This window comes from Carcharhinus amblyrhynchos, chromosome 2, assembly GCF_965287045.1.
Source record: "Carcharhinus amblyrhynchos chromosome 2, sCarAmb.v2.hapA, whole genome shotgun sequence".
NCBI lineage: Eukaryota > Metazoa > Chordata > Chondrichthyes > Carcharhiniformes > Carcharhinidae > Carcharhinus > Carcharhinus amblyrhynchos.
Window position 1 is genome coordinate 139,811,342 of NC_137325.1, and position 13,862 is coordinate 139,825,203.

The 13,862-nt window shown below is 47.0% G+C and overlaps 1 protein-coding gene across 3 annotated transcripts in view; it reads right to left on the minus strand.

Moving 5' to 3' along the window:
* Window positions 1–13,862, minus strand: part of xylb (xylulokinase homolog (H. influenzae)) — a 287,142-nt gene that overhangs the window by 47,916 nt on the left and 225,364 nt on the right. For all 3 annotated transcript variants that reach the window (XR_013889542.1, XM_080213346.1, XM_080213354.1), the window contains exon 19: window positions 12,806–12,908. Coding sequence is in view for 2 of the 3 variants with exons in the window: in XM_080213346.1 (XP_080069472.1) it covers window positions 12,846–12,908 (63 nt within the window). In the remaining variant the exon portion in view is untranslated. The remainder of the gene's footprint in view (window positions 1–12,805; window positions 12,909–13,862) is intronic.

Genomic DNA, 13,862 nt, shown 5'->3' on the forward strand with positions numbered 1-13,862 from the left:
AATAATTCCCTATCTACATAGGATAGTCAGAAGCTTTTGCCCAGAGTGGAAGGAAACAAAACAATGAGTGAGATATCCCGGCCATGCTCACCCCAAGGTCAAAAAATCCTGCCCGAGAGTAACGGACCTTTGCATGGTCCCTGTCCCATCTGCTATGATTCCCATGGCGGTGGGAGAGGAAAACATAGGATAGAACATAGAACATTACAGCGCAGAACAGGCCCTTCGGCCCACGATGTTGCGCCGACCAGTTAAAAAACAATGACCCACTAACCTAAACCAATCCCTTTTCGTCCATAAACCTATCCACGGATCTCTTAAACGCCCCCAAACTAGGCGCATTTACAACCGCAGCAGGCAGGGCATTCCAATCCCTCACCACCCTCTGGGTAAAGAACCTACCCCTGACATCCGTCCTATAACTACCCCCCCTTAATTTAAAGCCATGCCCCCTCGTGCTAGCTTTCTCCATCCGAGGAAAAAGGCTATCACTGTCCACCCTATCTAAACCTCTAATCATCTTATATGTTTCAATAAGATCCCCTCTTAGCCGCCTTCTTTCCAGCGAAAACAACCCCAAATCCCTCAGTCTCTCCTCATAGGACCTCCCCTCCATACCAGGCAACATCCTGGTAAACCTCCTCTGCACCCTCTCCAAAGCCTCCACATCCTTCCTGTAATGTGGGGACCAGAACTGCACACAATACTCCAAGTGCGGCCGCACCAGAGTTGTGTACAGTTGCAACATGACGCTGCGACTCCTAAATTCAATCCCCCTACCAATAGGATAGTCAGAAGCTTTTGCCCAGAGTGGAAGAGTCAATTATAGAGGACACAGGTTTAAGGTACGAGGGGCAAGGTTTAAAGGAGATGTGCAAGCCAAGTTTTTTTACACAGAGGGTGATGGGTGCCTGGAACTCGCTGCCAGGGGAGGTAGCGGAAGCAGATATGTTAGTGACTCTTAAGGGGCGTCTGGATAAATTCATGAATAGGATGGGAATAGAGGGATGTGGTCCCCGGGAGTTTCAGTTCAGACTGGCAGCAGGGTCGGTGTAGGCTTGAAGGGCCGAAGGGTCTGTTCCTGTGCTGTAATTTTCTTTATTTCTTGTACATAAAACATGGAGTAATCAATAGCAATGGCATGTCCATATTTTCATTCAATATTGCGAGCTTATTCACTAATACACACCTCAAGGACGCTTTACACCATGGGTGGCCAAACTTTCTGAACCTTAGAGCTGCCTACAATAATCTCCAGATAGGGAGTAGCAAGACATGGAAAATCTTCGCAGACACATATTAATAACATTGCACAGGTTCTCTCACCACCTGTCACAGACACAGTCTCGCAGCTACGTCCTTTAGATTGGTCAGTGATGGTGCCACCGAACCACTTTTGGTAACAGACATTGAAGTTCCTCCACGCAGAGCACATTCTACACCCTTGCCACCCTCAATGCTTCCTCCAAATGGAAGTGTTTGACCTGATGCCACGAGACTTCAATTGATCTTGAAGACTTCCAGGGCAACTCCTACCCAACTGTAAACCACTGTGCCACCACCTCTGCTGGTGATGGTGATACATTATCTGTAAGGTACGATGTATTGAGTATGACTAAATCAGGCTGATGTTCGACTCATGCGTGAGACAGCTCTCCAAATTTTGGCAAGGAGTTTGCAGGGTTGACAGGGCTGAATTTGCCATTGTCATTTCACAGTGCAGAGGTCCATTTGCTTTCATTCCTTTGAGACTTTTTGACAGTTTTATACAACTGAGCATTTTGCCAAACATTTCAGAGAAAATTAACTTTTAGCCAGGCTGTGGGTCTTGACTCACATGTAGGTCAGGCCAGGTCAGGATGGCAGATTTCCTTCTCCAAAGGACATTAATGAACCAGATGAGTTTTTACAACAGTCGACAATGGTTTCATAGTTATTCATATTTTATTTGAACTCAAATTCAACGATCATTTGCGCTTGATAGTCTTGTGGTGGGATTCAAACCTGGGTCCCCAGAACATTACCCTGGGTCTCTGGCTTACTAATCCAGCGACAATGTCATTCTGCCACCATCTCTCTCTGGAGTTCGTGATTGTAACACCCATAGGCAAAGTTTAAAAGGCAGGAAGAGATTCTTTTCACATAGTCAATGCCCATTGGAAGAACATTGGATGTGAGTCTGCAATTGGACAACACTTGCTAAATAATCCTGAGTGTGCAAAGAATCAGACTAAGAATTAACCAATCTAAGAATTTCAGTCATACTCGCAGTGTGGTTCACTTGCTAAAAGCTTCATATTCACACACAGGGCCCTGTCCTTTTTTTATTCAACAGTGGGGCACGGGCATCTCTGGCTGGCCAGCATTTATTGCCAATCCTCAGTTATCCGAGGGCAGCTGAGAGTCAACCACATTGCTGTGGCTTTGGAGTCACATGTAGGCCAGACTGGGTAAGGACGGCAGATCTCCTTCCCTAAAGCATATTAGTGAATCAGATGGATTTTTCCAACACTCAACAATGGTTTCATGGTCATCAGTAGACTCTCTTCCACCTCCATCCGTTGGGAAAAGATACAAAAGTTTGACGTCATGTACCAACCAACTCAAGAACAGCTTCTTTCCTGCTGCTGTCAGACTTTTGAATGGACCTACCTTGCACTATGTTGTTCTTTCTCTATTCCCTAGCTATGACTGTAACATTAAAACATAAGAACATAAGAAATAGGAGCAGGAGTAGGCCATCCAGCCCTTCGAGCCTGCCCCGCCATTCAGTAAGATCATGGCTGATCTGTCGCTGCTCAGTTCCACTTTCCCGCTTTCTCCCCATAACCCTTAATCCCCTCTCTTATCAAAAACCCATCAACCCGCGTCTTAAAAATATTTAGCGAGGCAGCCTCCACCACTTCAACAGGCAGAGAATTCCAGAGATTCACCACCCTTTGAGTGAAGAAGTTCCTCCTCAACTCCGTTCTAAACCGCCCCCTCTTTATCTTGAGGCTGTGCCCCCTAGTCCTACTGTCTTTTTTGAGCGGGAAGAGTCTCTCCACCTCTATCCTATCCATCCCATTCATCATCTTATACGTCTCAATGAGATCTCCCCTCATTCTTCTAAACTCTAACGAGTACAAGCCTAGTTTACAAAGAACAAAACAAAGAACAAAGAACAACACAGCACGGGAAACAGGCCCTTCGGCCCAACGAGCCCGCGCCGCCGTCCTACTATCTCAGTGACCTATTCATGATTTTAGTCTACGTCTAACGTGCGAGGATCAGGGAGGTCCAATTTAGGGACAATTTTAGTACCCAATCAATCAGCCTAAAAGCACATCTTTGGGGGATGTGGGAGGAAACCGGAGCACCCGGAGGAAACCCACGCAACCACGGGGAGAACGTGCAAACTCCCACAGACACAGGCCCAAATCCATGTGTCCGCACAGCAACAGAGATAGTCTCTGAGCTGTCATGTTGCCCTCGAGATGGTCCAGTTTAAGCACACTAACGACATGAAGCAATAGGCAACTCCCGAAGCAACATCCAAGAGCAGCCCACTACAACCTGCCGCCTGCATGCCCCTTGCTGGACTTAAATGCCTGTGGAGACAAAAAAATTCATTATTAAACAGGCAAAGACTAACATTCCTGAGGCAAAATGTATTCCCAAGCCTACAATGTTCAGTAAGGCCTACTATATCCCCCTATATGTAGCCCGCTCATATGGCTGTCTAAGTGACTCTTAAACAACCCTAGCGTGCCTGCTTCCACCACCTTACTCGGCAGTGCATTCCACACCCCCACTACCCTTTGCGTGAAAAACTGCCCTCTAATATTTGTCTTATACCTAGCCCCCCTCACCCTAAGCCCGTGACCCCTCGTTCTATCCATTTCTTGTAGCGGAAAAAGCTTACCACCATTTACTCTATCTATCCCCTTCATAATCTTATAAACCTCTATTAGATCCCCCCTCAGCCGACGTCTCTCAAGGGAAAACAGCCCAAGTTCATCCAATCTTTCCTCGTAAGACAGCCCTTCCATACCAGGCAACATCCTGGTAAATCTCCTCTGCACTCTCTCCAGGATCTCTACATCCTTCCGGTAGTACGGCGACCAGAACTGGACACAGTACTCCAAGTGAGGCCTAACCAATGTTCTATACAACTGCAACATCAAACTCCTACTCTTATATTCTATACCTCTTCCTATGAAGGCTAACATACCATACGCTTTCCTCATCACATTCTGCACCTGTACCGACACCTTCAGGGACTTATGCACTTGCACCCCCAGGTCTCTCTGCGTATCTATACTCCGGATAGTTCTACCTTTTATCGTATAACTCCCCTCCACATTATTCCGGCCAAAGTGCATCACCTCGCATTTCTCCGGATTAAATTCCATTTGCCATCTATCTGCCCAATCTACCAGCCTGTCTATGTCCTGTTGCATTGCCAGGCACTGCTCCTCAGTACCCGCCAATCCAACCATCTTGGTGTCATCAGCAAATTTGCTGATCACACCACCTACCCCCTCTTCCAAGTCATTAATATATACCACAAATAGAAGAGGTCCAAGTACCGAGCCCTGCGGCACACCACTGGTGACAGGCCTCCAATTGGAAAAGGAGCCTTCCACTACTACTCGCTGTCTCCTCCTCCCAAGCCAGTTCTCCACCCATCTACATACCTGGCCTTGTATCCCATGAGCCTTCACCTTTTCTATCAGCCTACCATGAGGGACCTTGTCAAACGCCTTACTGAAATCCATATAGACAACATCAACGGCTTGTCCTTCGTCAACCGTTTTTGTCACCTCTTCAAAAAATTCCACTAGATTCGTAAGGCACGACCTCCCTGTAACGAAGCCATGCTGCGTATCCCTGATCAGATTGCAGCGCTCCAGATGTTCATACATCCTATCCTTGAGGATCCTCTCCATTAGCTTGCCTATAACTGAAGTCAAGCTCACCGGCCTATAATTCCCTGGGTTATCCCGCTGACCCTTCTTAAACAACGGTACTACATTTGCAATGCGCCAATCCTCTGGGACCTCACCTGTGTCCAAAGAAGAGACAAAGATTTGCGTCAGAGGCCCAGCAATTTCATCCCTCACCTCCCTTAACAGCCTGGGATAGATGCCATCAGGCCCTGGAGATTTATCCGTCTTTATACTATCTAAGAGTCCCAACACTTCTTCCCTCGTGATGACTATATCCCTCAACGGATCCTCAAACTCCTCAAGCACAGCACCAGACATCAGGCCCCTCTCCTGCGTGAATACCGACGCAAAGTATTCATTCAGGATCTCCCCCATTCCCCCAGGCTCCAAGCATAGTTCCCCTCCTCTGTCCCTGAGAGGGCCAATCTTCCCTCTAACCATCCTTTTATTTCTAACATAGGAGTAAAATGCCTTAGGATTTTCTTTAATCCTACCCGCCAAAGCCATTTCATGGCCCCTTTTTGCCTTTCTGATGCCCCTTTTAAGTTCTCTCCTACATTCTCTGTATTCTTCTAACGCTATCTCTGTCCTCAAATGCCTAGATCTAATGTACGCCTCCCTCTTCCTCCTGACCAGGTCCTCAATATCCCTAGTTACCCACGGCTCTCTAATCCTACCCTTCCCATCCTTCCTCTTGACCGGCACGTGCCTTTCCTGCAAAGATTTTAGTTTTCCCTTGAGAGACTCCCACATACCCAGCGTCGACCTGCCATCAAGCAGCTTACCCCAGTCCGTATCTTTAAGATCCTGCCTAATCCGGTTGTATCTAGCCCTCCCCCAGTTTAACACCCTCCCCTTAGGACAGGCTTCATCTTTATCCATTAATATCTTAAACCAGACAGAGTTGTGGTCACTGTTAGCCACCTGCTCTCCTACTTCAACGTCAACCACCTGCCCAGGCTCATTCCCCAGAACCAAGTCCAGTATAGCCCCCTCCCTGGTCGGGCTATCCACATACTGCTCCAGGGATCCTTCCATTACACACTGTACAAATTCCTCCCCGTCAGCACCCTCTGATCTCGGCACCTTCCAGTCTACCCCGGGGAGATTAAAATCTCCCACTACCACCACCCTATTCTTCCTGCACTTATCTAGAATGTCCCTGCTTATCCCTTCTTCCACAGCCCTCAGGCTGTTGGGCGGTCTGTAGTACACACCCAACATAGTAACATCTCCCTTCCTATTCCTCAACTCCACCCATAGCGACTCGATTCCTATATCCTCTATACCTCCCTCCCTCTGCACTGCTATGATGCAATCCTTAACTAACAACGCCACTCCCCCACCTCTCTGTGACCCTCCCCTATCACGCCTGAAGCACTTATACCCGGGAACATTCAACTGCCAGTCCTGCCCTTCCTTCAACCAAGTCTCTGTCACCGCCACCACTTCCAACTTCCTTTCGAACATTATTGCCTTCAGTTCATCTGTTTTGCCAGTCACACTCCTAGCATTGAAACACATGCACCGAAGACACTCAGAAACAATTCGATCCTTCTTCCTACCCTCTGGGCTTACCCTATCCCCAATCCCAGTTCCGTCCACATCCCCACCCCCCCTCCATATTAGTTTAAACCCTGCCGAAACACTCCAGCTAACCTTCCAGCTAAGATATTCACACCCTTCCCAGTTAACTGTACCCCATCCCTCTTATATATTTGCCCCTCTTTCATAAAGACTTCCCAATGGTCTACGAATCTAAAACCCTCTGCCCTACACCAATCCTTCAACCACGCATTGAGTTGGAGTATCTCATTATTTCTAGCCCTGCTAGCCCCAGGCACCGGCAGCAGCCCAGAGAACGCCACCCTGGAGGCCCTACATTTCAGCCTAGCCCCCAACTCCCTGAACTGCCTACGTATGTCCCCCCTGCACTTTGTTCCTACATCCTTCTCTCCTATGTGCACTATCACATCAGACTTGGTCCCTCCACCCTTCAAAATTCCCTCTACCCTTTCTGAAACATCCTGTACCCCTGCCCCAGGGAGGCAGACTACCATCCTGGATTCCCGCTTTTGCCCACAGAACCGCCTGTCAATCCCTTTGACTCTCCCATCCCCCACCACTATCTCACACCCTGCACTCTTCCCTTCCTCCGAGGTATTCTGATCTCCCTCCCTTGCCTTCTCTACCCCAGCTGTCACCCCACCCTTGATATTCCGGGATAATTCCTCTGGGGCGGTCCTAGTGCCACGACTCCTTTTCTTTTTGCTCTTCCTAACTGTGACCCATCCGTCTCTCCTCCCAGGTCCTGGTATCTGCTCAGTGTTACTGTCCCTATCCATTATTTCCTCATTTTCCCTAACTAAAAACATATCCTCCAGCCTCAGTTCCAGCTGCCTCACCCGGGCCCTTAATCTCTGCACCTCTAGACATTTCCCGCATATGTGGGCTTTCGGGAGATGTGCTGTCTCCAGGAATGTCCACATATGACAACGAACACAGTGAACACGTGTAACCCTAGACCCTGCCATTATGTTTGCCCCCTATTAAGTTGTCCTATTAATTCCTGTTACCAAGCCTACTCTCGCCCAAGCCCAGTGAGCTTAAGCCCTTTTACCTCTCACTCTGCTTCCCGCCTCACTCCGCTGCCCGCTCCCGACGCTGCCCGCTATCTACCTTGGCCTTCTTTTTATACTCCCGCGCTCCCTTCCCAGCAGCCCCCGCGCCTATCTCCCGCTACGGAGCGCCAAAATAATCAAAAAACCCTCTCGAACTAGAATTAAGTCAAAATATAGTAATTACAATGCAGCACACTCACCAAAAGGCAGCCACTCGTCGAAATCACAGCTCCAGAGAACAGTGAGGTGGATCCTCGGGTGAGTGACTGTTTTATACTCCCGCGCTCCCTTCCCAGCAGTTTATTCAGCCTCTCCTCATAGCTCAACCCCCTCAACTCCGGTACCAGCCTAGTAAACCTCCTCTGCACTCCCTCCAAGGCCAAAATATCTTTGCGCAGGTGCGGTGCCCAAAACTGCACACAGTACTCCAGCTGCGGCCTCACCAATGCCCTATACAGCTGCAGCAAGACCTCCCTACTTTTATATTCAATCCCCCTCGCTATGAAGGCCAGCATCCCATTCGCCTTCCTGACCACCTGCTGCACCTGCAAGCTGGGTTTTTGCGACTCATGCACAAGGACCCCGAGGTCCCTCTGCACCGTCGCCTGCTGCAGTTTTTCGCCCCGTAAGTAATAGTCCTTCCTACCATTCTTCCTACCAAAGTGGACCACCTCGCACTTGCCAACATTAAATTCCATTTGCCATTTCCTGGCCCATTCGCCCAGCCTATCTAGATCCTTCTGCAGACTCTCCACACCCTCCGCACAATTTGCCGTTCCCCCTATCTTGGTGTCATCAGCAAATTTTACATTCTGCACTCTCTCCTTTATTTCTCTATGAACGGTATGCTTTGTATAGTGCACAAGAAACAATGCTTTTCACTGTATACTAATACATGTGACAATAATAAATTAAATCAAATCCAGATTTTTTTATTGAATTCAAATTTCACCATCTGCCGTGGTGAGATTCAAACCTGGGTCCCCAGAACATTAGCTGAGTTTCTGGATTAATAGTCTCGTGATAATACCAGCAGGCCATCACCTCCCTGAAAAAACATTTCCATTCACATGTCTTTTACAACTAAACCAAAGCTCATGGCTGACCATTCTTTGGCCTGTGCTCCCAACTGAGTCAACGGCCTTGTTTGGGAAAACCCTACAAATCCAGGCAAAAACTCAGAGGATATTTGGGTTACTCAGTTTTCCAATTTAGTTTTCTGCAATTTCACAAGAACTTGATGGAAGGGCTGCACATCTTTGGCTCCACTGTCTCCATAGCCAATCGTGACAAATCAGCCTGAGGTCTCATGGCTTGTACAAAAATAATTATTCTAACATCCTCCTTCATTTCTCTGGTAATAATCCTGATGCCTTGTCACCAATTCAAATTCAAATTGGCACACTCAAATGTGAGGGTGAGATTTTAAAGCTGAAATTATGGGTAACATGAAATAAAACATTGATTCACTAAATCACACTGAATAACCAGCATGGAGGCAGCTCATTCAGCCAAATACACTCAATGAATTATTTCTGACACTAAACTGAATGTTGATGGGCGGCACAGTGGCACAGTAGTTAGCTCTGCTGTCTCACAGCGCCAGGGACCCAGGTTCAATTCCCAGCTTGGGTCACTGTCTGTGTGGAGTTTGTACATTCACCTCATGTCTGCATGGGTTTCCCCTGGGTGCTCCAGTTTCCTCCCAGAGTCCAAAGATGTGCGGGTGAGGTGGATTGGCCATGCTAAATTGTCCCTTAGTATCAGAGGAACTAGCTAGGGTAAATGCATGGGTTATGTGAATCCCTGTGGGTTGTTAACCAGAGATCCAAGAAGCATTGCAGATGCATTAGAGGGAGAAATGAGCAGTCACGTTTTTACATAGAGGATTGTTAAGATCTAGAACACGCTCCCTAAAAAGCTGGTGAAATAATGCCAGCAAAATATGTAAAGGACAACTGGATATATATTGTAGAGAATTAATTTGCAGATTCGGGGGAGGTGTGGATATAGTGGTAATATCACTGGACAACCGATCCCAAATACCATACCAAAGTTTTGAGGACAAGAGTTCAAATCCCATCATAAGAACATAAGACCTAGGAGTAGGAGTAGGCCATCTGGCCCCTCGAGCCTGCTCCACCATTCAATAAGATCATGTCTGATCTTTTCATGGACTCAGCTCCACTTAGCGCCCGCATGCCATAACCCTTAATTCTTTTACTGTTCAAAGATCTATCTATCCCTGCCTTAAAAACATTCAACGAGGTAGCCTCAGCTGCTTCACTGGGCAGGGAATTCTTTGTGTCTTTCACTGTGAAGACCGACACAAACTGCCTGTTCAATGTCTCAGCCATTTTCTCATTTTCCAGTTATTAAATCCCCCTTCTCATTCTCTAAAGGACTAACAAAGAACAAAGAACAGTACAGCACAAGAAACAGGCCCTTCAGCCCTCCAAGCCTGTGCCACTCACTGGTCCAACTAGACCATTCGTTTGTATCCCTCCATTCCCAGCCTGCTCATGTGACTATCCAGGTAAGTCTTAAACGATGCCAGCATGTCTGCCTCCACCTCCCTACTTGGCAGCGCATTCCAGACCCCCACCACCCTCTGCATAAAAAAACCCTCTGATATCTGAGTTATACCTCGCCCCTCTCACCTTGTGACCCCTCGTGATCGTCATCTCCAACTTGGGAAAAAGCTTCCCACTGTTCACCCTATCTATACCCTTCATAATTTTGCACACCACTATTAGGTCTCCCCTCATTCTCCGTCTTTCCAGGGACAGCAACCCCAGTTTACCCAATCTCTCCTCATAGATAAGACCCTCCATACCAGGCAACATCCTGGTAAACCTCCTCTGCACTCTCTCTAAAGCCTCCTTGTCCTTCTGGTAGTGCAGTGACCAGAACAGGACGCAGTACTCCAAATGTGGCCTAACCAGCGTTCTATACAGCTGCAACATCAGACTCCAGCTCTTATACTCTATACCCCGTCCTATAAAGGCAAGCATACCATATGCCTTCTTCACCACCTTCTCCACCTGTGCTGCCACCTTCAGGGATTTGTGGACTTGCACACCCAGGTCCCTCTGTGTTTCTATACTCTTGATGAGTCTGCCATTTATTGTATAACTTCCCCCTACATTAGTTCTTCCAAAATGCATCACTTCGCATTTATCTGGATTAAATTCCATCTGCCATTTCTCTGCCCAATTTTCCAGCCTAGCTATATCCTGCTGTCATTAGCATTGGGGTGTCCCTAGAAATGTAAATGGGTATAGTACGATAATAATGTTTTTCTCTTTTCATTTTAAGTCGGTTTTAAGTCGGTCCACCTCGTGTCCAACAAGGGGCATACACGCGATGGGTCGTACTGGGGCTGCTCTTGCTTGTTCAAGATTGGCCTAGTGCCTCATGTCGTTAGTGTGTGCCTAAACTGGACAAGATACTGGGCAAGACGACTGCTCAGTGACTATCGCTGATTGCTGTGCAGACACATGGATTTGGGCCGGTGTCTGTGGGAGTTTGCACATTTCCCCCGTGCTTGCGTGGGTTTTCTCCGGGTGCTCCAGTTTCCTCCCACACCCCAAAGATGTGCTGTTAGGCTGACTGGCAGGAATAAATTGTCCCTAAATCAGTTTTCCCTCAATCTGGATGGCCACAAAACATTAGATAGAGGTCATGGGTAGAGAGGTGGACTGGTGGTGTTGAGATGGCAGCGTGGGCTCGTTGGGCCGAAGGGCCTGTTTCCCAGGCTGATTTTGTTCTTTGTTCTTTGTATTGTCTGACAATATTCATCACTATCAGCAAGTCCAGCCATCTTTGTGTCATCCGCAAATTTGCTGATAACACCAGTTACACCTTCTTCCAGATCATTTATATATATCACAAATAGCAGAGGTCCCAGTACAGAGCCCTGCGGAACACCACTAGTCACAGGCCTCCAGCCGGAAAAAGACCGTTCGACTGATACCCTCTGTCTTTTACTTCAGCCACACTTTTTCATTTTATATATTTGTAGAAACTTTTGCTATCTGTTTTTATATTCTGAGTTAGTTTACTCTCATAATCCATCTTACTTTTCTTTATAGCTTTTTTCGTGGCTTTCTGTTGACATTTAAAGATTTCCCAATCCTCTAGGTTCCCACTAATCTTTGCCACTTTGTATGCAGCTGGTGGAATTAAAATTCCATGAACAAATCTGAAATTAAAAGCTAGCATCACTAATAGTGACCATTATCAATTGTTGGAAAAACCCATCTGGAATGAATGGGATGGATAGGATAGAGGTGGAGAGACTCTTTCTGCACAGAAAGGATAGTAGGACTAGGGGGCATAGCCTCAAGATAAAAGGGGGGCGGTTTAGAATGGAGTTGAGGAGGAACTTCTTCACTCAAAGGGTGGTGAATCTCTGGAATTCTCTGCCCGTTGAAGTGGTGGAGGCTACCTTGCTAAATATTTTTAAGACGCGGGTTGATGGGTTTTTGATAAGCGAGGGGATTAAGGGTTATGGGGAGAGGGCGGGAATGTGGAGCTGAGCCAAGACAGATCAGCCATGATCTTATTGAATGGCGGGGCAGGCTCGAAGGGCTAGTTGGCCTACTCCTGCTCCTATTTCTTATGTTCTTATGTTCACTGATGTCCTTTAGGGAAGGAAATCTGTCAACCTTATCTGGTCTGGCCTACATGTTACTCCAGAGCCACAGCAATGTGGTTGACTCTCAACTGCCCTTTGAAATGGCCGAACGAGCCACTCTGTTGAAGGGCAATTAGGAACAGGCAACAAATGCTGACTCAGCCAGCGACGCATACATTCCATGGAAGCAAAACGAAAATAGGGGGAATGGGATCAAACGTTATGAGGAGAAAGCAGGATTAGACTGTTGAGTTGGACAATCAATGGAGCAACTCGAAGGGCCAAATGGCCTCCTCCTGCTCCTATCTTCTATGTTTAAAAGCTATGGGGTGGGTCTAAATTGAACCGCTCTTTCGCAGAGCCAGCACAAGTAAGATAAGGTAAAAGGCCTCCTTCTATGCCATAAAATTCTAGGCACAGTAAGAAGTCTCACAACACCAGGTTTAAGTCCAACAGGTTTATTTGGAATCGCGAGCTTTTAGGGCGCTGCCCCTTCATCAGGTGAGTGAGCAGCACTCTGAAAGCTCACGATACCAAATAAACCTGTTGGGCTTTAACTTGGTGTTGTGAGACTTCTTTCTGTGCTCACCCCAGTCCAACGCCGGCATCTTCACCTCATAAGATTTAGGATTCCCGCAGGATGTTCTTCATTGTTCAGCATTTGTTCCGCACCAACTGTTCTAATTCCATGTATCGTGTCAGCATTGGTCCATACACCTAGAATTGAAGACAAAAGAAGGAAAGACATTTTTTACATTACTGAGCCCTGTCTGTAATAACATACATATAAAAGTTAGTTGATTTACTGTTGTCCCAAGTAGGAATACATTAACACTGCAATGAAGTTGCTGTGAAAATGCCCTAGTAGCCACACTCCTGTACCTGTTCGGGTACACTGAGGGAGAATTTAGCACAACCAATGCACCTAACTAGCACGTCTTTCAGACTGTGGGAGAAAACTGGAGCGTCCAGAGGAAATCCACCAGACATGGGAGAATGTGCAGATACTGCCAGACCTACTGAGATTTTCCAGCACTTTCTCTTTTGATTTCAGATTCCAGTATCCACCGTAATTTGCTTTTATTAAAGTACAGACTCCACACAGACAGTGATCTGGATTCAATTCCAGCCTGTCTATGTGGAGTTTGCACGTTCTCCCCGTATCTGCGTGGGTTTCCTTCAAGTGCTCCGTTTTCCTCCCAAAATCCAAAGATATATAGGTTAGGTTGATTGGTCATGATAAGTTGCCTCTCAATAATGAGGAGGTTAAATATGTGGGGTTGTGGGATGGCACCTGGGTGGGATTGTTGTCGGTGCAGGCTCGATGGGCCGAATGGCCTCCTTCTGCAATGCAGATTCTGTGAGTCTATGAAGCTGGGAATTGAAACTGAATCTCTGGTGCTGCAAGGCAACAGTACTAACCACTATGCCACCCATATTCGATTCATTATTAGGCATATTAGACTAGAATATTAGACCTATTAGATGTTAGATGAGAATTTAATCAAAGCACGATAGTGGCACTATTGGTTTGGTGCCAGATGCCAGACTGTTCACTGTATAAAGCCCAAATTCATTCAAGACTGGAATATTGTCAGTGCTTCGCTCAGTCTGTGCTGATATCAAAGCTTACTGCAAAGACTCCTACTCATCCTAATGAACTAATCCTTT